At 41.4% G+C, this 23,461-nt stretch overlaps 2 protein-coding genes across 2 annotated transcripts in view; both read right to left on the reverse strand.

Moving 5' to 3' along the window:
• Positions 1-14,879, reverse strand: part of clcc1 (chloride channel CLIC-like 1) — a 37,045-nt gene extending 22,166 nt beyond the window's left edge. Inside the window, exons 1-4 of the mRNA XM_072274137.1 lie at positions 14,725-14,879; positions 7,090-7,230; positions 4,254-4,373; positions 2,727-2,837 (exon numbers count right to left, since the gene is read on the reverse strand). Coding sequence (XP_072130238.1) covers positions 2,727-2,837; positions 4,254-4,373; positions 7,090-7,221 — 363 coding nt within the window. The 5' untranslated portion in view covers positions 7,222-7,230; positions 14,725-14,879. The remainder of the gene's footprint in view (positions 1-2,726; positions 2,838-4,253; positions 4,374-7,089; positions 7,231-14,724) is intronic.
• A 6,860-nt stretch (positions 14,880-21,739) lies between these two features.
• LOC140206058 (WD repeat-containing protein 47-like) overlaps positions 21,740-23,461 on the reverse strand; it is a 59,740-nt gene continuing 58,018 nt past the window's right edge. Inside the window, exon 15 of the mRNA XM_072274139.1 lies at positions 21,740-23,061. Within this exon, the coding sequence (XP_072130240.1) occupies positions 22,916-23,061 (146 nt within the window). The 3' untranslated portion in view covers positions 21,740-22,915. The remainder of the gene's footprint in view (positions 23,062-23,461) is intronic.

The following is a 23,461-nucleotide window of genomic DNA, read 5'->3' on the forward strand; positions in this document are numbered from 1 at the left end:
ACAATACATGACAACAGAGAGAAAAATCTGTGAATTACAGTAAATAATGGTTAAGTAAGTAGTGCAAAAAGTAGGAAATAAAAAAGTCGTGAGGTAGTGTTCATGAGTTCAATGTCCAGAGGGGAAGAAGCTGTTCTTGAATCATTGAGCTTGTGCCTTCAGGCTTCTGTACTCCTTCCTGTTGCGAGCAATGAGAAGGGGGTACGTTATGGGTGGTGGGGTTCCTATGATGGATGCCACTTTTCTGAGGCACTGCTCCTACAAGGTGTCCTGGATACTATGGAGGCTCGGGCTGATGATGGAGCTGACTAATTTTACAACTCTGCGGCTCACTGCAATCCTGTACAGTAACCTCGCCCACCCCCATACCAGATGGTGATGCAGCCAGTTTGAATACTCCCCACGATACACCTGTAGAAACTTGTGGTGTTGTTGTTGATGTACCAAACCTCCTCAAACTCCTAATGAATAATAGCCACTGTCTTGCCTTCTTTATAGCTGCATCAACATGTTGGGTCCAGGTCAAGTCGTCCAAGATCTTGACACCCAGGAACTTCAAATTGCTCACTCTCTCCACTTCTGATCCCTCTAAGAGGACTAGTGTGTGTTGCTTCATCTTACCCTTTCTGAAGTCCACAATCAGTTCTTTGGTCTTACTGGTACCGAGTGCAAGGTTGTTGCTACGACACCACTCAACTAGGTCGAATATCTTACTCCTGTATGTCCTCTTGTCACCATCTGAGATTCTGTCAACTATGGTTCTGCCAGCAAATTTATAGATGGAATTTGAGCTGTGCCTAGCCACACAGTTATGGGTATAGAGGGAGCAGACCAGTGGGCTAAGCACACATTCCTGAGATGTGCCAGTGTTCATTGTGTTATTTCCAAGCTGTACAGACTGTGGTCTTCCGGTTAGGAATTCAAGGACCCAGTTGCAGAGAGAGGTACAGAGGCCCAGGTGTTGAAGCTTTTTGAACAGAATTGTAGGAATGATGGTGTTAAATGATGAGCTGTAGTCAATAAACAGCATCATGACATAGGTATTGTCCAGATGCTCCAAGGCTGTGTGGAGAGCCAATGAGATTGCATCGACTGTAAACCTATTGTGGCAATAAGCAAAATGCAGTGGGACCAGGTCCTTGCTGAGGCAGTTTATTTTAGTCATAACTAACCTCTCAAAGCACTGCATCACTGGATAGAGGGGAAGAGATGGAAGTTATTTACTTGGCTTTCCAGAAGGCATTCGTTAAGGTGCCACATAAAAGACTTATCCATGAGATAAGGATGCATTGAATTGGGGGTGACGTATTAGTATGGATAGAGGATTGGTTAACCAATAGAAAGCAGAGTGTTGGGATACATGGGTATTTCTATGGTCGACAATCAGTGGTGAGCTGTGTGCCACAGGGGTTGGTGCTGGGCCCGCAACTGTTCATGATATACATTAATGATCTGGAAGAGGGATCAAGTGTACTGTATCTGAAGTTTGCTGATGATACTAAATTGAGAGGAAAAACAAACTGTGCAGAGGATACGGAGAGTCTGCAGAGAGATATAGATAGGTTAAGTGAGTGGGCAAGGGTCTGGCAGATGGGAGTACAGTGTTGGTAAATGTGAGGTCATCCACTTTGGAAGGAAAAATGGAAGAACAGATTATTATTTAAATGGTAAAAAATTGCAGCATGCTGCTGTACAAAAGGACTTGGGAGTGCTTGTGCATTAATCGCAAAAAGTTGGTTTGCTGGTGCAGCAGGCTATCAAGAAGGCAAATGGAACGTTGGCCTTCATTGCTAAAGGGGTTGAAATTAAGAGCAGGGAGGTTATGCTGCAACTGTACAGGATACTGGTGAGGCCGCACCTAGAGTACAGGCGGTGCAGAGGAGATTCACCAGGTTGATTCCAGAGATGATGGGGTTAGACTATGAGGAGAGATTGAGTCATCTGGGACTGTACTTGCTGAAATTCAAAAGGATGAGAGGAGATCTTATAGAAACATATAAAATTATGAAACAGACAGAGCAGGCAGGAAAGTTGTTTGCACTGGTAGGTGAGACTAGTACTAAGGGACATAGCCTCAAGATTTGAGGGAGTAAATTTAGGATGGAAATGATGAGTTACTGCTTTTGAGACTACCTCAGTAAGTATACTTAAGACAACGTTGGATAGATTTTTGCATAGTAGGGGAATTAAGGGTTATGGGGAAAAGGCAGGTAGGTGGGGATGAGTCCATGGTCAGATCAGCCATGATCTTATGGAATGGTGGAGCAGGCTTGACAGGTCAGATGGCCTACTCCTGCTCTTATTTCTTTTATGTTTTTATGTGAGTGCTACTGAACGATGAGTGTGTTCACTGCAGGTTCTGCCGAGAGTTGCCACAACACATTTACAGTTAAGGAATAAGTGTTTTAAAAAATTTTGCTGAAGTATTTGCAGTCATTTTTGATTGACATTCTTCCAGGCTCTATTCATAATGATTAATGAGAACCTGCTCCACCTGCAATAGCTGCATAATCCTAAAAACTGTTTCCAAATAACTAAAATGAGGAGCTCAGACATGAAAACTGTAAAGTTACTCCAATTTTTAGCTGTCATCTAGGAAATGCAAACTAAATCCTGAAATTCTCAGTATTGAATCAACAACAAATGAGTATTAACCTTACTTGGAATAATGTACTATAATGATGAAATAAAACAAATTCCAAGTATTTTGTTATTGGAATACTTACCAAATTTAATCTTTCAATCTCTAGCAGCAGTTTATTGAGATATCTTTTAAAAACAGGATTGCAACTGATTCCTGATGCTTCAGCTGATTGTACGTTGTTAATTTCTTCCAACTGTTTAAATAAAAAGACATTCATCTATTACATTTTCCACAGCAATCTTGCTTTAACAATAAAATGCAAATGGAGCAAAAATCACACACCAAAAGAGGTAATAACAATTGGTATCCTGCAATACGAATCAAAATTCACATTACATACCAACTCAATACCCTGATTTTATCTTGCACTAATATTAAAAGTACAGTAGATTCTGGTTAATTGAGACAAATTGGGACCAGTATATTTTGGCCCAATTAAGAGGCTGTCCCAATTAGCCAAAGTTTCTTGGAAATAGTTAAAAGGTGTTTTTAAAAAAAGGCCAAACTACTGTTCAACTGATTAACAAATTAGGTATTTAATTAAAATACAGAACATATTAGAACACTACCAATACTACTACAGTACTATGAAACTGTGTATTAGTTCCTAATGAAATAATCAATGGAGAAATTCATCTAGAACATGCTGTCCTGTTCTTTTGATTGTATGTAAATGAACAAAACCAATGCAAATACCTAGTGCAGAAAATGGATAATTTGCACTTCCATTGTAACATTCAAGATACCTTCAAATTCTTCATAGTTCCTAACTTTTATAGTAGTAATAATTTCATTTTCACTCCTGGCCGTTTTTAGCACCTTCAAGCCTGAATGCTTGAAACTGCAGTGAGTAAAACAGTTCTGAATTGACTTATTTCTTGCCAGCTATCAATGGGAAACTGTACCTCCTAGACTCCTCTTTGAATTGGCACCCAGCAACCCAAATTGATAAGATAACACAAGCTCACACAACTTGACACTATTTAAAAACTGTTCACTCTAACCATGATGTAGTGTCTAACGGCCACACAAGTGCGTGTGACTGATGCTAGTTAGAAACTGTTCAACAAGTCTTCTGTCCCAATTAAGTGTCATAGGAGAAAACTACTGGCAGATATAAAGCAGCTGCTTTATTTGACAAAAGAAGGTACAAAAGGAATCTTATGCAGACGCCTTTGGTGGAAAGGTCTCACTGGCCTATTGTGGGGCTCGATATTTGATGTGCTAAACATCAAAGGACAATTCCATATTTACAATGCTTTCTTTGAAACGACACACAAACTTCACACCTCCTGATTCTCAACATATCATTGCAGGAATGGACCATATGAGAGGTCATGGTTCAAGCAGATGACCAACTCCCCATCATTTTCATTTTGTTTCCAAATATAAAATTTTAGATAGTTTTGCAGAATTAAGTGATAAATTATGTTCTTGAATTAACTTTTAGTTACATAAAACAATTGTCATTTATTACACCAAGAGTATTTTTCTCTACAAACTGGTTGAAGAGCTATAAATATTCCATTCCTTTTCTGCTTTTTGAAAATTGACATGACACTTTTGCAACATAACAATTCACATTGAACTGGCAGTAAAAGCTACTAACCTTCTTCTGTAAACTATCCCGTGTTCGCTCACAAATTGTACAATCTGGACAGGTAGCTTGGTCCTGATAAATTTCTGAGGTGCCTTTATGAGTTTCAGTATCATCTTGCTCATCTCTGTTCTTCAATGAAGTGAGTGGTAAAGAATTTAATTAAACATCAATTAAAGATTCATTCATCAAATTATTTTTGTTAACTTTTTCTGGCACGTGAACATTGCTAGCAACATTTGAAGCCCCACACACAAAATGGTGGAGGAGCTCAGCAAGCCAAGATATTCCCCTCTCTATAGAGGGGAATAAACAGTTAACATTATGGGGAAAGATCTTTCATCGTCCACCAGTTGTGATGAAGGGTCTCAGTCTGAAATGCTGCTTATTCGGCAAATCCAAAATGAAAGCAAGAAAAGTTGGAAATAATCAGCAGGTTAGGGAGCATCTGTGGGAGAAAGAACATTAATATTTTCAGTCAATAATCCTTAATCCGAACTAAGGAAAGCCACAAGTATTTCAAGTTGCAAAGAAAATGGAGAGATGCAGATTGAACAAGATGAACAGACTGCGATCAAGTGGAGCCCAAAACTGAGTAAATGACACAAGTGGTTGTGCCAGCTGAAAGAGTAGTAAGGATGAGTCTGTGGTAAGTGTTAATGGGTGACAAATGAAATCTGAAGTACCAGGAGAGAAAAACTGAAAGCTAGAAACATGAGAGTCAATAGTAGAAAAACAATGGTCAGAAACGATTGAATCCTGAAAGCTGTAATGCGCTGTTAGAAGTGTCATTACCTCAAAACAACACTCAGCTTTGATAGTACAGTGCAGGAGGGTGAAAACAAAGGTTGGAGTGTGTTGCAAAGCTAAAGCGATGGGATCAAGTTCACTCTTACATTTCCTACTGTTGACTGAAATAGCTCTAGCAGCCAGGACACCACCATTTCCTCAAAAACATTATACATGGGCAATAACTCCTTACCTTGTCAGCATGCAGGAAATGAACAAAAATATTAATTTATTCAATACGTAAATGTACTTAAATTCAATTGTTCATATGAAACAAAATCCTATCTCTCAAAGCATTTAGCTAAGCAGCACCTATCAGAACACTTTATATTACACAGTCCATGTAATATGACGCTAGTACAGGAATGGGGAAGTGGAGGGGGTGGGTTGGGTGGCTGTTTCCAGGAATCGGGGTCATGGCTGGGTGTGCCGCTGGGAATCAGGAATGGTGCCTGCATGGGGATAGGAAACAGGAACATTCACATGATCTACAGCCAGAGCCAAGAGGGAAGCATCATCTCCTACACCCTAACCCAGGTGCATATGTGGGTGCATGTACAAGACAGTGAGTGTGTACCTACCATACGGCACCTACGCCCAGTTTTATGTTTACTTCAATGACCATTAAAACTGATGCAAGTCAATCTGGTCTCCTGATGTTGAGGTGTTCGTTGCCACTGGCTCAGTCAAGTCTGAGTGGTAGTTGATGTCCAATGGCTACACCAAGTTCCAAGGAATCACCCTTGGTGTTCTTCTAGTCCTCAGGACCCTCCACATTACAATAGTCCTGAATTCTACACTGCTCTCCTAACTCAGGTACCCAGGCATCAACATCAGGAGATGGCCAGTTTACAAAGCCACTGAACCAAGTGGTGACTACACCTTCCTGAAGCTGACATTCCAATTTACTCCTTCAGATGCATTTAGCTTTGCGATCGACAGAGCTTGCCCACCATTTCAATGACTCTTCTCACAGATTTAGAGAATGTTATATCATCCAAATACAAAACCAACAACTATTGTCAACTGTACATTGGTCCCGACACTGGAAGCTACGAATGAGGCCAAGAACATACCTTGGTCTGAAGTTCACAGGGAGATAAACTGATCTTCCTGTGCAATTCACTGCCGTGTTGGGATCAGGCGTCATCCTTAGCAAAGAAGAAGTGCAGAAGTCTAACTGTAATGCCTCCTTCTTTTGACAAATTTTTGGAGCACAGTCTTGAAATAACCAATACCTTGTTTTATCAGGGAGACAAGCACAAGGCACCCACTCCATGGAATGGAATGTATTAGTTTGTATCATCATCTGAGCAACAAGCCATAAAGCTGTCCACAGCACCAGTGTCATCACAGGCACCAACAGGCATCAATGTCTGCATACAACAGTTCTCTGACTGCTGTGCCTTGGACTCCTACATCAGACATCTTAAGCCATTGGAAAGATGTTTGCAATGCTGTGTCCACAAAGTCTTCCAAACTCAGAGGAAGTACTGTATAAGTGAACGAACACCAGTGTATTCACACAGACCAACATTTTCAGAATTGTGGCTCACATTACACTGTCTACACATACTTACATGCCTCACAGCTGGCTGCAGAGGGAATTAGTTTTGAACCGTGCGTGTGTGTCGCTTTTAAATGCCTAATTTTACTATATGCTTTATGATGCAACTTCATATTATATTCCAAAAATTGTAGTGTCAGCTCAAAATGAGACGATGGTGAATTGACACAGTGTTCTTCGTCGTTGCTGATCTGACCCATTAACTTACTCGGCTATATCCAAACAGATATGCATACAGCACATCTTTAGTACCACAAACATTAGTGATCTTTTTTTCAGACAGCTGTTGGGGGTTTGCAGCAAAAGCTTGGACTGTGGGAAATCAGAACTAGAAGCTAGGGGCTTCAGCAGTCAATGTGGGTAGAGTTGGGCAAGACAAACAAGTTGAATAGCAAAAGCCATAAACTCATTTCAAGTTCCAAATTTTGAATGTTGCAGCTTACACTGGAATGAAGAAATGTTGAAAACTACTGAACCTTTACAGATAATTACCAGATATGGTCTTCTCATTGTACCACTTGCAGCATCATAGTTCACCATGTCTGTTGGATCAATCCATTCATCGTCATCTTGTAACCCATTCACTACTAGCATCACTTCGAATATCAACCATAGCATGGGCATGATCAAAATCTAAGGAAAGTAACAAACACTGTCAATTTACTGGAAGACAATAAGATGTTCAGCCCATTGAATCTGCTCTGCCATTCAATCTGGCTGATATATTTTTTCTTGTCAAACCTCTTCTCGTGCCTTCTTCCTTTAATCTCTGACACCATTTAAAATATACTGTGGCAACGCTCAGATTCACCCCCTCTGGCTAGAAATTCATTGAATATAGAATACAGCACTCTACGGGTCCTTTGGCCACGATGTTGTGCTTTTGACCTAATTCAAGATCAATCTAACACTTCCCTTTTACATAGCCCTCCATTTTTCTTTCATTCACACCCCTATAAAAGAGTCTTTTAAACGTCCCTATGGCATGCGCCTCTATTACCACCCCTGACAGTGGTATCTATGCACCCACCATTCTCTGTGTAAGAAAGCTAGGTCTGACACGCTCCCTATACTTTCCTCCAATCACCTTAAAATTATGCCCCGTGGTGTTAGGTATTTCTGTCCTGGTAACAAGTCTCTGGCTATCCATTTGATCTATACGTTTTATGACTTTGTACACCTCTTTCAAGTCACCTCTCATTCTCCTTCGCTCCAAAGAGAAAAGCCCTGGCTTGCTCACGCTGTCTTCATAAGCTGAGTTCTCCAATCCAGGAAGCATCCTGGTAAATCTCCTCTGCACCCTCTCTAAATCTTCTACATCTTCCCTATTAGTTTGACCTTCCAAAGTGAATCATTTCACACTTTTCTGGATTGAACTACATCTGCCACTTCTCCACCCAGTTCTGTATCATATCAATGTCCCATTGCAACCTACAAGAACCTTCTACACATTCCACACCACCAACCTTCACGTCATCTTCAAACTTTCTGACCTCCTCTCCCCTTGTCCAAGTCACTTATAAAAATCACAACGAGTCGAGGTCCCAGAACAGCTCCCTGTTGAACACCCCTGGGCACCAACCTCCAGGCAGAATACCATCTTTAGTGGGCAAGCCAATTCTGAATCTATGCAGCCTAGTTTCCCTAGATCCCATGCCTCTTGACTTTCTGAATGAGCCTACCATGGGGCATCTAATCAAATGCCGTACTAAAATCCATACACACCAAATCCACTGCTCTACGTCAATTAAATTGTTTTCTCACTTCCTTAAAGAAGTTAATCAGGCTTGTGTGCCCCTTCCAAAGGCATGCAGACTATCTTTATGCTTCTCCAAATGCTCAGAAATCCTGTCTCTAACAATCTCTCCAATAGGTTCCCCATCACTAACATATGACTCACTGGTATATAATTCCTAATTATCCTTATTGCCTTTCTTGGACAAACGAATAATAATTGTCACCCTCTGATCTTCTGTGCTACTCTTGTGGCCAGAAGTTCTTCCTATGTTTTTTTTAAAAAAGGGCATCCTTTCATTCTCAGGCTCTGCCCTCTGATCCTATATTCTCCCACCACTGGAAAGATCATCTCTATGTCTATTCTATCCAGGCTATTGATGATCATTCAGTAAGAACTTGAAGATTTCAGCCCTCTTCACTTCAGCACTGTTGATATACAGTTAGTGGGTGGGTGTTTTGATCAGCCTTACTGCTTGGGGAAAGTAATTGTTTTTGAGTCTGGTGGTCCTGGCATGGATGTTACGTAGCCTCCTCCCTGGTGGGAGTGGGACGAACAGTCCATGAGCAGGGTGGGTGGGATCCATGATGCTATTGAGCCTCTTTCAGCACCTTTCTGTATTTATGTCCTTGATGGCAGGTAGCCTGGTGCCAGAAATACATTAGGTCATTTTGTCTACCCATTGAAGAGCATTCCAGTCTGCCACAATGCAGTTTCTGTACCAAGAAGTGATAAATATTGTCAGGATGCTCTCTACCGTCCCTTTGTAGAATGACGCAAATACAGATGAGCAAAGTCTAGCTCTCTTCAGCCTCCTCAGAAAGTAGGTACATTGGTGAGCTTTCATGACTATGTAGGACGTGTTCTGGGACCATGAGAGGTTGTGTGTGATGTGCACTCAGGGTTTGAAACTTCATGCAGTTTCCACTGCTATGCCGCCAGTATAAAGAGAGGTGTGAGTAGTTCAAGTTCTGAAGTCAATAACCATCTTCTTTGTCTTGTTGACATTAAAGAAGAGGTTATTTGCCTGGCACCAGGCCTTGAACTCTTTCACCTCCTCTCTGCCGGATGGTGATAAACCCCACCGCTGTCATGTCATTGGTGAAGTTGACAATGAGACTGCTCACGTGTTTGACTGTGTTCAACTCAAAGTACAGCCAATTTATCTGTTTCTCAGACCAGCGGTTCCTCATATTTGTTTGTGCCATACAATAGCAGAGGTATCCTTTCTCTCTTATTCTGGGTCTTAAGGGCCTATATTCACTTGAAGAACTGTCGATGTCAAATGCATATTTTAAAAAAACTGACAACTGCTTCAAAAAAGAATATCACAACTAAAGCAACACACATCAAAGTTGCTGGTGGACGCAGCAGGCCAGGCAGCATCTCTAGGAAGAGGTACAGTCGACGTTTCAGGCCGAGACCCTTCGTCAGGACTAACTGAAGGAAGAGTTAGTAAGAGATTTGAAAGTGGGAGGGGGAGGGGGAGATCTGAAATGATAGGAGAAGACAGGAGGGGGAGGGATGGAGCCAACAGCTGGACAGGTGGTTGGCAAAGGGGATATGAGAGGATTATGGGACAGGAGGCCCAGGGAGAAAGACGTGGGGGTGGGGGGGGAACCCAGAGGATGGGCAAGGGGTATAGTCAGAGGGACGGAGGGAGAAAAAGGAGAGTGAGAGAAAGAATGTGTGTATAAAAATAAATAACGGATGGGGTACGAGGGAGAGGTGGGGCATTAGCAGAAGTTAGAGAAGTCGATGTTCATGCCATCAGGTTGGAGGCTACCCAGATGGAATATAAGGTGTTCCTCCAGCCTGAGTGTGGCTTCATCTTTACAGTAGAGGAGACCGTGGATAGACATGTCAGAATGGGAATGGGATGTGGAATTAAAACGTGTGGCCACTGGGAGATCCTGCTTTCTCTGGTGGACCATGGCACTTGTTGAGAAAATTCAAAGTTAATTAAATACACAGATCATAAATGTACACAGTTGATAAATGACACAAGATAGGGTAGCTGACATTTCAAGCTGAACTTAAGTTTAATTTGTAACTACTCTTATCAAATAGGCACTTTCATCAATTTCAATCAAGTCAACGATAAGCCATATATAGAGATGATATTTTCACATTGCAATTGCGCCAAAACTTGAGTTCAGCTCTGCACTTGTTCTTCTTCCTGCGTTACTGTTGCATTTATATATAAATATAACCACAAATACCAATAATCTCATAGCAATTCAATCAGAAACATATCTAGCCAAAGAACTGAGTTCCAGAATCGGGTCTCCATTCAAATGGTTCACACCTAGGCACTGAACAATCTGTTTATCTGATGAGCTAACCACTGTTGAACAAAATTAATGTCAAGGTGAGCTTCCAACACATTTCTGTGCCCTCTCTTAAGACTATTTCACAACCTTAACATCACCCAACACCACCACTACCCCAGTTCATCTACTTCTAAAACCTTCAACCACACCTTTGCCAAGCTAACTTTATTTTGTTGACTATTTCCTAACCAGACTCCCTCCTTCAATTACCCAGACAAGGTCATCAAACCCTACATTGCCCTCCAAACAAAACTTAGCAGGTCAAGTTGCAGCGGTAGGAAGAGAAACAGAGATCATTATTCAGACTGAAGACCTTTTTTTCAGAACCAGAAAGACAACTGGCTAAACCACAACAAGGTAAATCAATGAGTGAATGGGAGGAATTAAGGGAGCAAGAGCATAAAGGAATGCAGGAATTACAAGGATGCAGAACAGAAAAACACGCAGGCCAGAAAGTACAAAAGGGAAACACAAACAAGCTGAACTAACATTGCTGGTGGATGAAATATACAGTCTGAAATCAAATTACAATTCAGTGCTAAAAGGCTGCCACATGCCCTGACAGAAGATGAGATGCCATCCCACCAGACTGTACAGTACAGCGTATGAGTGGGGTGGAGAATTAAAGAAGAAAGAAACAGGAAGTTCATCTCAGAGGAAGTAATTGCATGCCAACCCTGCCACAGCTGTTGTAATCAAGTAATGGTTAAGGTAGGAAGGAAAACAGCAGCAGAATTAATCACATTGTCAAGTTCTGCAATGAGCACAGGAGGCAGCACCAATGCAATCACTGATGTATTGGAGAAAGTGTTGAGGGAATGAGCCTTGGTAGGACTGAGACAAAGGCTGCTCCACATATCTCAAAACATGGCAAGCATATCTTGGGCCTATAGCTACCTCTTTGATCTGCAGAAAGTGACAGCAGTTGAAGGAAATTTGTTTTATGTGATAAGTTCTGTGACAGGAATGGGTGTTGAAGGGGAACTCCATGGGCTTTTGCTCCAGGAAGAAACAGAGGGCCCTTAGGTTATCCCGATGTGGGAAAGAGGAGTGAGAGATGGGATATCCATTTATAAAGATGAGCCTGTTAAGACCAAAGAACTGGAAGCGGTCAAAGTGGCAAAAGGCATTAGATATAGTGGCATGCAAAAGTTTGGAAACCCCTGGTCAAAATTTCTGTTACTGTGAATAGTTAAGTGAGTAGAATGAACTGATCTCCAAGAGTCATGAAGTTAAAGATGAAACATTCTTTTCAACATTTTAGGCAAGATTAGCGTATTATTTTTGTTTTGTACAATCTTAAGAGTGAAAAAAGGAAAGGAGCACCATTCAAAAGTTTGGGCACCCCAAGAGATTTGAGCTCTCAGATAATTTTTACCAAGGTCTCAGACCTTAATCAGCTTGTTCGGGCTATGACTTGTTCACAGTCATCGTTAGGAAAGGCCAGGTGATGCAAATTTCAAAGCTTTATAAATACCCTGACTCCTCAAACCTTGTTCAAGCAGAAAGCCAGACAAGCCAAAGCATTGATATGTTCAGATTCATCCTCAGTTCTAGCGAGTTTAAGGTCTTTTCACACAAACAGTCAGCAAGATGTACTTTATGAAGTCCTTCAGTTAGTTACAAGAATTGCAAATCAGGGAGGTCAGGTAAAATTTCTATGGGTTCCAGCACATGTAGGGGTGAAGGGGAATGAGAGGATGGATGAGTTGGCAAAGAGGGCGTTAAAGAAAGAAAATGTGGAAATGCACATTAGTATCAGTAAAGCAGAGGTTAAGTGTGTAATCTGGGAAAAAGTCAACCGAATGTGGCAAGAAAGATGGTACAGGGAGGGGAAAGGGAGGCACTTATATCAAATACAAAAGAGTGTTGCAGGTACTAGGGTAGGTAATGGAAACAGAAGAGAGGAAATTGTGTGGACTAGGTTAAGGCTGGGACATTGTGCATTAAACAAAACATTGAAAATGATAGGGAAACACCAGACAGGATAGTGTGAGGAATGTCAGGAAGAGGAGTCAGTAGAACATGTAGTTCTGAGTTGCAGGAAGTATGGGATACAGAGAGAGATGATGAGAAATAAATTAAGGGAGTTGGGGATGCAGGAATTCACACTAAAAGGGTTGCTGGGCATGGGTGAGAGAACACAAGTCCGGGTATTTTTAGCGTTTTTAAGGGGTACAGGGGTTTTTTTTATAGAATATGACGAATAAACAGGAATAGGATACTAGGATGGTCAAAGATGGGAGGGTGAAGTGTAGGTTTGTGTATATTATATATATATACGCACGATTGGGTGAAGGGATTTAGAATGTATGTCTAGTGCACATTCTGGGGCAGAGGGTGGCAGTAATGCACCATTAAGCTGGATGCCAACCGCCGTAAAACAAGATACAGACAGACAGAAACCTTGTCCAAACAATCAACAGCCATGGGCTCCTCTAAGCAGCTGCCTAGTACTCTGAAAATTAAAATAAATGATGCCCACAAAGCAGGAGAAGGCTATAAGAAGATAGCAAAGCATTTTCAAGTAGCTGTTTCCTCAGTTCGTAATGTAATTAAGAAATGGCAGTTAACAGGAACGGTGGAGGTCAAGTTGAGGTCTGGAAGACCAAGAAAACTTTCCGAGAGAACTGCTCGTAGGATTGCTAGAAAGGCAAATCAAAACCCCCGTTTGACTGCAAAAGACCTTCAGGAAGATTTAGCTAACTGTGGAGTGGTGGTGCACTGTTCTACTGACAATAGACAATAGGTGCAGGAGTAGGCCATTTGGCCCTTTGAGCCAGCACCTGTGATCATGGCTGATCATCCACAATCAATACCCTGTTCCTACCTTCTCCCCAAATCCCTTGACTCCGCTATCTTTAAGAGCTCTATCTAACTCTTGAAAGCATCCAGAGAATTGGCCTCCACTGCCTTCTGAGGCAGAGCATTCTGCAGATCCACAACTCTCTGGGTGAAAAAGCTTTTCCTCAACTCCATTCTAAATGGCACGGGGAACATTTCACTGGTAGAGGAAAGAATGAATTCCATTAATTACCAGCAAATTCTAGAAGCAAACATCATACCGTCTGTAAAAAGGCTGAAGATGAAAAGAGGATGTCTTCTACAACAGGATAATGGTCCTAAACACACCTCAAAATCCACAATGGACTACCTGAAGAGGCACAAGCTGAAGGTTTTGCCATGGCCCTCACAGTCCCCCAACCTAAACATTATTGAAAATCTGTGGATAGACCTTAAAAGAGCAGTGCATGCAAGATGCCCCAAGACCCTCACAGAACTAGAGGCCTTTTGCAAGGAAGAATGGGTGAAAATCCCCCAAACAAGAATTGAAAGACTCTTAGCTAGCTACAGAAAGCATTTACAAGCTGTGATACTTGCCAGAGGAGGTGTTACTAAGTACTGACCATGCAGTGTGCCCAAACTTTTGCTTTGGGCCCTTTTCCTTTTTTGTTATTTTGAAACTGTAAAAGGTAGAAATGAAAAAGTAATCTTGCTTAAAATATTGAAGAAATGTGTCTCTAACTTTATTTCTTTTTAAAATCAGTTCATCTTTTACTCACTTAGCTATTCACAGTAACAGAAATTTTGACCAGGGTGCCCAAACTTTTGCATGCCACTGTATGTCATGGATGTAACTGGGATGGAAATGCACCAATCAAGAAAGGGCAAAGTTTCGGTAGAAAGCAGTAAGGGACAAAAACAACCTGAAACAATGGGCCTATTAGGCTGGCCTGCTTATGGATTTTGGGTAGGAGAGAGAAGCAGGCCTTGCGGGGTTAGGACTCTATAATCTGGATGCCGTGGAGTGAAGCTCTCTCAATAAAATGAACTCTGAATCTTTGCCCTCCTTTTGAAATTTTGCATTAACAACGTCAACGCTCAACATAGCGTCTGAAGGTGAGGCTGAGAGGAACACAATGGGTTCAAACTCGTACTGCCTTGAGTTCACAAGCTTGTTAATAGCAGGAAATCAGAAACCGCAGCAGCTTGGGTTACGACGACCAAGAAATACAGAAGGTGCGACCAAATACGCAAAACAGCGACATAAGACTTTACCGTTAAACCCGTACAAGTTCACCAGAACGTTACCATCCACAAGGCTGCTCATTGCCTTCGTCAGACGCATGATCGACGCAGTTGCGTTCAGCCCGTCCTTGTCTTGCGTAGTACGTCCGTCGTAACGTAGAAAATGCGGAACGAAGCCTCTGAATCTAAGGAGATGCGGGGAAAAGAAAGTAATGTTTCAATGGCCAAGAAAAAGGCAGCAATAAAACAATCGCGGGGTTACAGAGAAAAAAGAAGCGTTGAAAATGCTACATTAAATGTTAAAAAGGCTGTTTATCTGAAATGGAAGGCGGGTCGTACCGAGGCCGCACCGGGAGCACTGGATACAATAAATCAGGGGTCCCCAACCTTTTCTGCACTGCGGACCGGTTTAAAATTGACAATATCCTTGTGGACCGGCCGACCCGGGGGGTGGGTAGGGTTGCCAACGGCCAAGACTAGCAGTCAAATAGGTCGCGTTTACCCGATAGACTACAATGACCATGAAGCCTTGCGTGAGCACTAGTGCGCATGCGCGTCGTGACCTGCCGATTCCTCCTCCCCCCCGCAAATCCTTTCTGGTAGTTCTGTTCGGGGGGGAGGAATTAATCACGACCAGAATATAGGTGATATACATAAAAGTTGCTGGTGAACGCAGCAGGCCAGGCTGCACCTCTTCCTAGGGATGCTGCCTGGCCTGCTGCGTTCACCAGCAACTTTTATGTGTGTTGCTTGAATTTCCAGCATCTGCAGAATTCCTGTTATATAGGTGATAAGTAGATAATACACTCAATTTCGTTTCTAAGAGGGTTTATCTAACGAATTTAATAATAAACACACAACGCATATTTTCCTCGCACGAATATAGTGGTAAGTCAATTATCAGGGGAGCTTGAAGTAAGTATTGAACGAACATCCAGTAGAAATGGTTGAGGCAGGTTCAATATTATCACTTAAAGAAGAATTGGATATGTATATGGACAGGAAAGGAATGGACGGTTATGGGCTGAGTGCAGGTCGGCGGGACTAGGTGAGAGTAGCGTTTGGCACGGACTAGAAGGGCAGGGATGTCCTGTTTCCGTGTTGTAATTGTTATATGGTTATATAGGTAAGTTATCATAACATTTTAAGTAACGTTTGGATATTAAACACACAGCACATATTTTTCTCGTGTGAACATATAAAATCATTGCAACACACCAACATCGCTGTATCAGTGAAAGCCCTGGGCTTATTTTCCTGCAACAAGTCGATGCCATCGAGGGATGATGGGAGACAGCAATACTCGAAGGGGGTTCCTTATGTCCAGTCTATTCCGCAATTTAGTTTTCGTTGCATTCATTGCAGAAAAATGTTGGAAATGGAGGCAACGTTGTCAGTGCTTTCGTGGCTACGTCAGGATATTTAGCCTTGAGTTTGATCCAGAATGCCGACAGAGATGTTATGTCAAATATACTTTTCAGCCCGCCGTCATTTGCAAGCTCGAGGAGTTGATCTCTTTCCCACGCTGACACGGATAACGCGTGGGTCAAGACCTCGCATGCGTAATGGTTCAACAGTGGGCGTGACAGGGAATGAGAAAAGGTGCAGCTGCCTCCTAACGCCAAATCACATCGTTTCCTCGCGGCCCGGTGGTTGGGGACCACTGCAATAAATGTCACTGATGGATTCATATAAGAAGTGCTACCTCACCTGGAAGGACTGCTAAATAATAGTGAGGGAGGATGATTTGGGGCGGATGCAGGGAAATGTGCCTAGAGGTTGATCGGTAGTGGGTCATTGCCTCTTCAAATCAATCATATCAAATCAATTTTAATTATCATTCAACCATCCATAGATACGGCTGAACAAGAAAGCGTTCCTCTAGGTCCAAGGTGTAAAACATACAAAATACCGAGTAACATAATTCAAAATGAGAAGTATATTAAAATACAGCACCAGTAGTGAGGGCCAAGAAGGTATGGACCAGGGAGGCACAGGTGCGTTTACAGGACTGCCTTGAATTGGTGGACTGGACTGTGTTCAGGGAGTCACCTTCGAGTCTGGATGAGTACGCCACAGTTGTCACCGACTTCATTAAAACCTGTGTGGATGAGTGTGTGACTATGAAAAGTACTGCCATGCAGGATGCCCAAATTTTTGTTTCGGGCCCTTTTCCTTTTTTATTTTGAAACTGTAAAAGATGGAAATAAAAGTTTTCTTGCTTAAGATATTAAAGAAATATGTCATCTTTAACTTTACGCCTTTTGGAAATCAGTTCATCTTTTACTCGCTTAGCTATTCACAGTAACAGAAATTTTGACCAAGGGTGCCCAAACTTTTGCATGCCACTGTATATGGAGCTCAGAAAAATAGAGGGCTATGGGTAACCCTAGGTAATTTCTCAGGTAAGGACATGTTCGGCACAGTTTTGTAGGCTGAAGGGTCTGTATTGTGCTGTGGGTTTTCTAAGTTTCTATGTTTCAATCCTCATAAGAGGGATCAGAAGTGGAGAGAGTGAGCAATTTCAAGTTCCTGGGTGTCAATATCTCTGAGGACCTAACCTGGACGCAGCATATTGATGCAGCTATAAAGAAGGCAAGACAGCAGCTTTATTTCATTAGTAGTTTGAGGAAATGTGGTTTGTCAACTAAAACACTCGAAAACTTCTACAAATGTACCATGGAGAGCATTCTTACTGGCTCACCATCTGGCATGTGGGGGGGGGGGTGCTTCTGCACAAGATCAAAATAAGTTGTAGAAAATTGTAAAATTAGTCAGCTCCCTGATGGTTACTAGCCTCTGTAGTATCCAAGACAGCTTCAAGGAGTGGTGCCTTAGCAAGGTGGCGTTCACCATTAAGGATCCCTCTTCACACGATTACGGTTGCACACACTCAACAATTGAGAAACAGCTTCTTCCCCTCTGCAATGCAATTTCTAAATGGACATTGAACCCATGAATACTTTTTATTTGTTTTTTGCATTACTTATTTTAACTTAACTATTTAATAGATATATATACCTAATGCAACTCAGTTCTTTTCTCTTTATTTATTATGTATTTCATTGTACTGCTGCTGTAAAGTTAACAGATGTCACAACATATGCTGGTGATATTAAATCTGATTCCGAAAATTAAAAAGGTTGGGGGAGGTGAAGGAGTACAAGCTAGAAGGTGTGTGTGGGAAGTGGGATGAAGAAAGAAACTGGGAGGTGATAGGTAGAATAGGTAAAAGACTAAAGAAGGAATCTGGTAGGGGAGTGGACCATATGAGGCTCCTGGGGGAGGTGAGGAGAAGAGGTGAGAGGAGGGCCAGTGGAAAATAGAGGGAAGGGGAGGGGGAAAATTACCAGAAGTTGGAGAAATCGATGTTCAGGCCAGCAGGTTGGAGGCTACCTAGATAGAATATAAGGTGTTGCTTCTCCAACCTGAGAGTGGTCTCATCAGGGCAGAAAAGGAAGCCATGAACTGACATGTTGGAATCAGAATAGAAATTGGAATTAAAAAGTTCAGCCACCAGGAAATACAGCTTTTTGTGGATGGAGCAAAGGTGCTTGACAAAGAGGTACCCACATTTATGTTGAGTCTCACCAATATAGAGGAGGATGCATCAGGAGAATCGGATACATAGACGACTCACAGATTCATAAGTGAGGTGTTGCCTCATCTGGACCTGTTTGGGGACCTGAATGGAGGTGAGGGAGATGAATGGGCAGGTGTAGTACTTCTTCCGGTTGCAGAGACAAGTGCCAGGTGGGAGATTAGTGGGAAGGGACGAATGAACAAGGGAATCACAGAGGGAGTGATCTCTGTGGAAAGCAGAGAGTGGGTGAGTGGACAGGTAACGATGTGTTTGGTGGTAGGGTCCTGTTGAAGATGGTGGATTTTACAGAGAGTGATGCATTGGATGCGGAGACTCATGGTGTGGTAGATGAGAACAAGACTAAGTCTATCCCTGTTAAGGCAGTGGGAGGATGGGGTAAGGGTAGATGTCTGGGAGATTGAAGAGATGTGGGAGAGTGTAGTTTCTATGGTGGAGGAAGGAAAATCCCATTCTTTGAGGAAAGAGGATACTGTATCTCTGATCTCCCCCCATCTTTTTATTCTAGCATTTTTCCATTAGACCATAATATATGGGAGAAGTAGGCTATTCAGCCCATTGAGTCTGCTCTGCCATTCAATCATGGGCTGATCCAATTCTTCCAGTCATCCCTACCCCTCCTGCCTTCTCCCCATACCCTTTGATACCCTGGCTAATCAAGAACCTATCTATCTCTGCCTTAAATACACCCAATGGCTTGGCCTCCACAGCTGCTCGTGGCAACAAATTCCACAGATTTACCACCCTCTGACTAAAGTAATTTTTCCGCATCTCTGTTCTAAATGGACCTCCTTCAATCCTGAAGTCGTGCCTTTTTGTCTCAGACTCCCCTACCACGGGAAATAACTTTGCCACATATAATCTGTTCAGGCTGTTTAACATTTGGAATGTTTCTATGAGATCCCCCCTCATTCTCCTGAACTCCAGGGAATACTTCCCTTTTCTTTCCAGTCCTGAAGAAAGGTCTCAGCCCAAAATGTCGACTGTTTATTCATTTCAACAGATGCTGCCAGACCTGCTGAGTTCCTCCAGCATTTTGTAGGTGTTGCAATAGAATCAATGATAGACAGGACACAAGATGGATGTACAATTAATGTGCAAAAGACAACAAATTGTGCAAATGCAAAAATAAATAAGCAAACAATAAATAAATAGAGAATATGAGATGAAGTATCTTTGAAAATGGGTCCAAAGGTTGTGGGAAGAGTTCAGTGTTGAGGTGAGAGAAGTGAGTGAAGTTATACCCCCTGGTTCAAGAGCATGTCGGTTGAAGGGTAATAACTATTCCTGAACTGGGTGGTGTGGATCATGTGAGCAGCATCAAGAAAATGAGCTACTGGCTGTTATCCAGCATTGTCACAGTCAAGTATCAAAACTTGAGCTGACAAATAAGTAAATTGTTAGGGAACATTTGGATCATATATGGCTGCAAACTGACAGCAACCCAGGGAAGCTACAGAAGTGTCCTTTGCTAATGAAGCCAGCATCCCAGCAGATGAACCAATGGACACCATCAAGAGGAGATTCACAGGCTGCTGCCCTTGACATCAGCGAACCAGGCCCAGAAATAGAAGCTGCCCCCCCACCCCCGTGGCAATCCACTAGTGTGCTGGCCAGTTGACTCGACCCAGGCAGTATAGACATATCAGCATTTTTTGCAGTTTACCTTATTCCCTTCCACGATGGTTCCCAACCATGGGGTGGGGGTGGGGGGTGAAATGTTCTGTATCAGTTCAGTTGGGCAAGAATGTGGCAGGTACTCATGTGGCTGTTTGATAGTGCAGTGAATTGATAGGGCCTCCTACGTACAGAAGGCTCTCCCTTTTGGTGTAGGCTTTTGAGTGCGCGTGTTTTCATCTCAGCAGGGGCGGTTCGTATTTCCCACACTAAGTTTCCCAGTCTGTACCATTACTAACTTGATTCAATAAGTCATTTAATCATACTGCTTTGTTGTTCCTGCTTTGTGCCTATGTACATAACTGAGAACAACATCTTGTTCGCCAAGATGTCTGGGGATCCCCTGAGACATTTCACTCCTGCATAAAACAGGTGCGGCTTACTGAAATATTCCGAATCCAGTTTTGGAAAATTATATTGCAAGGCATAGCAGATCCTGTACATCATCGATATCTCCAGCTGGAATGACCTTTAGCTCTGTAAATGCATCTCATTCTGTCTGCTCTAGGAATCACCACTAATAGAATTGTCCAATCAGTATGATGGAACTTCACTAGTTTCTTATTTACACAACTCCTCCTCCACTTGTACCAGGCACGCAGTAAGTGTACAGTACTTGGATTATAGACTAATGCTGATATGGCCCTTTTATCACAATAGTAAACATAGTGAAAACATGCAATCAAAGCTTATGCCAATTTACTATTTGCATGCTGGTGCTATAGATCATTGTCCAACTAATGTATAGTGCCTTAAGTCAGTGTCACTCATTTTGCATGATTGATTGTCGTCACTGTACTGGAACTGGATAGCGCAAGACAATTTACCTTGACTGTAGAACATTCCAAAAATAATGGCTGCAACTTATCAAGTCAATATTTTGCCCATTTCTCACTTCACAGATGTTGCTTGACCTTTAAGAAGGTTACTCAAGTGATTCAGCTAAACTGCATGTATGGCTTCTATCCGTATATTCATCTAGTAATGTTGCCGCAGATAAAATCATGCTCTAGTAGGTATCAAGATATTCTGAATGTGAGGCCTCCAAACATAGTATCAGAGGTTTTTTTTTAATCACTTGGACCTGAGGTGCTCTACCTAATGGGATACCTACCAAATCACTTATCTAGCCCTCTGACCCAGAAAAAGTTCAAGCTCTGGTAGCTAGTTAGGTTCAACAGGATCTGGTTCACCATTTCCAAGAATGGGAAAAGAATGAAGGCAAAGATGCATAGAAAGTTGCAATGAAGAGAGATAAACTTAACTCATTTTAGCCTGGATAAGTTACGTTTCAATTAGAAAAGTAATGATGTGAAGAAACCTGTTCTTCTGTTCAAAACAGTTTGCATATGGTAACAATGGCATGCCACTTACAGTTTGAAAAATAAACTATTTCCCAAAACATATGGCTATACAAGATTTCACATGCTAGACAAAAAACTAACTTTGATTTCTAAAGGTTTTTTTACATGATGGAATGGGACTCCATCAAAGAAAAACAATTATTATAGTCAGAGGACACAAAATTTACCCAGAGGAAGGAGATTCAAGAATAAAATGTTGATTGCTCTTCTACAAAGGCTTGTCAAGAAGTGTGGCATTACTGGGATGCACCTGACAAGTGAGACATTTGTAGAGAAATGTAGAGAAAGTTGAAGATCAATAAGTTAGCTAGGAGGCTGCCACACAGTTACAGGGTAACTGCACAATAAAACACAAGTCAAATGAAGCTAAACTGTTGCATACCAAAACTGGAAGCTAAAGCTCTTCATCAAATAAATGATTTTATTGAGAACACTGCACGATCACACTTCATAATTCTCAGTATAATTTCAATTAGGACAAAAAGTGAGATAATTCACATTCACTCACAGACATGGTTCATCTCCAATTGCCCATGAACGGAGAAGGCATTTAAGAGTCAACTACATTGGTGGATCTGAAGTCATGTATTTAGTCAGACCAGGTAAAAGTGGCAGATTTCCTTCCCTGAAGGATATTAGTGACAACATTAGTTTGTACAACAATCCAATAGTTTCATGCCTCTTCAATGACACTAGTATCTTATTCTAGATTTAAATCAAGTAAATTAAAATTTCTAGTGGGAACCAAACTCATATCCCTAGATCAGTAAGTCCAGGCTTCTGAATAAAAGTCCAGTAACTTAAAACAGCACACTATTGCAGGTACATCTAGCTCCTTGTAACCAAAATGCAAATACATAAGTTAAATATTAATAAAACCAATGTTGAGTATTTATATTAAACTGTACAATAGAAAATATAATAAGGAATTACATATATGAACAGAAAAATAAAATTTACTTATTTAATACTAACTGCAATGCAAGCATTAGTTTTCATGGACATGTACAATACTATTTTCCTGTGTGCAAGCACACCCACACAAGTAAACGTACATATAATGCAAAATGCCATGCTACTGCCAATAAAATGGTAATCATGTCCAAAATGTTCTGCATAAAAAGTTCACTTTGTTATGATCAGATGTGATGAATGTTGATATCTCTTACATCAGAGCAACAAATTAGTGTTTAAATGGTTAGTTGTCAGTTCACATAAAATTAAACTGTACAACCGATAATTGGATCTATAATACTCAGGCAGCATTTTACATTAGTCACTGGCACAATGAACAAGATGTATCATAAATACTAAATGAATATTTGTCTCACTTGATTCAGTCATTGTGTGCATTTGGTAACAGACCCCAGTGACAGCATGATCACATGTGGAAGACTTAAGCACAGCATAATACAAACACAGACAACAGTTCCATATAGTTTCAACAGCAGCGCATACTGATCTGTGTTCTTTTATATGTTCGACTGGTCAGTTACATAATGATCAATTTGTGATTGCCAACATTTTCTCTCTCAAATTACAGTTACAATTGTGCTTTGCCTGCATTGGTATCAACTAGTCAACTGTTATTGTAAGTCCAGAGGGTCACCGTTCTGTCAGCAGATGAGGACAAGAAAGACAGATCTTCAGTGTGCCATCTACACTGGATAACTTTGTCCTTATGCTCAGATACTACTGTTGTAGGAAGTGGCTTTATTAGATCTCCTGTGGATCAATAGTTCAAGGTTACACAAGTTTATTTAGAAAATATCTAACACCATGAAATTATGGCTTTAAAAAACATCCATTTGCAAAATGCCAGCATCTAGCCTATTACTTAGATAATTCCCGTAAAGTGCAATAAAACTGCAAGATACATACGTTAATGTTTCAGTTTCACTGTAATGAAATAATAATGTATAAACTATTTGGAAAACTTAAGTAAATTAATTTTACTGCATATGTGATAAATTATTACACCGCCAAACCGTTTAGTGGACAACCACACCATGCTACCCAGGAAGATACTAGATCAGTTTGAAGTTTGTTTTAGCTATGTTGGTCAGACCGAAAATATTGAAGCTTGTTATCTAGTAACATATAGTACACTCAAATTGAACAGTCG

The sequence above is a fragment of the Mobula birostris genome, chromosome 12 (assembly GCF_030028105.1).
Source record: "Mobula birostris isolate sMobBir1 chromosome 12, sMobBir1.hap1, whole genome shotgun sequence".
Lineage (NCBI taxonomy): Eukaryota > Metazoa > Chordata > Chondrichthyes > Myliobatiformes > Myliobatidae > Mobula > Mobula birostris.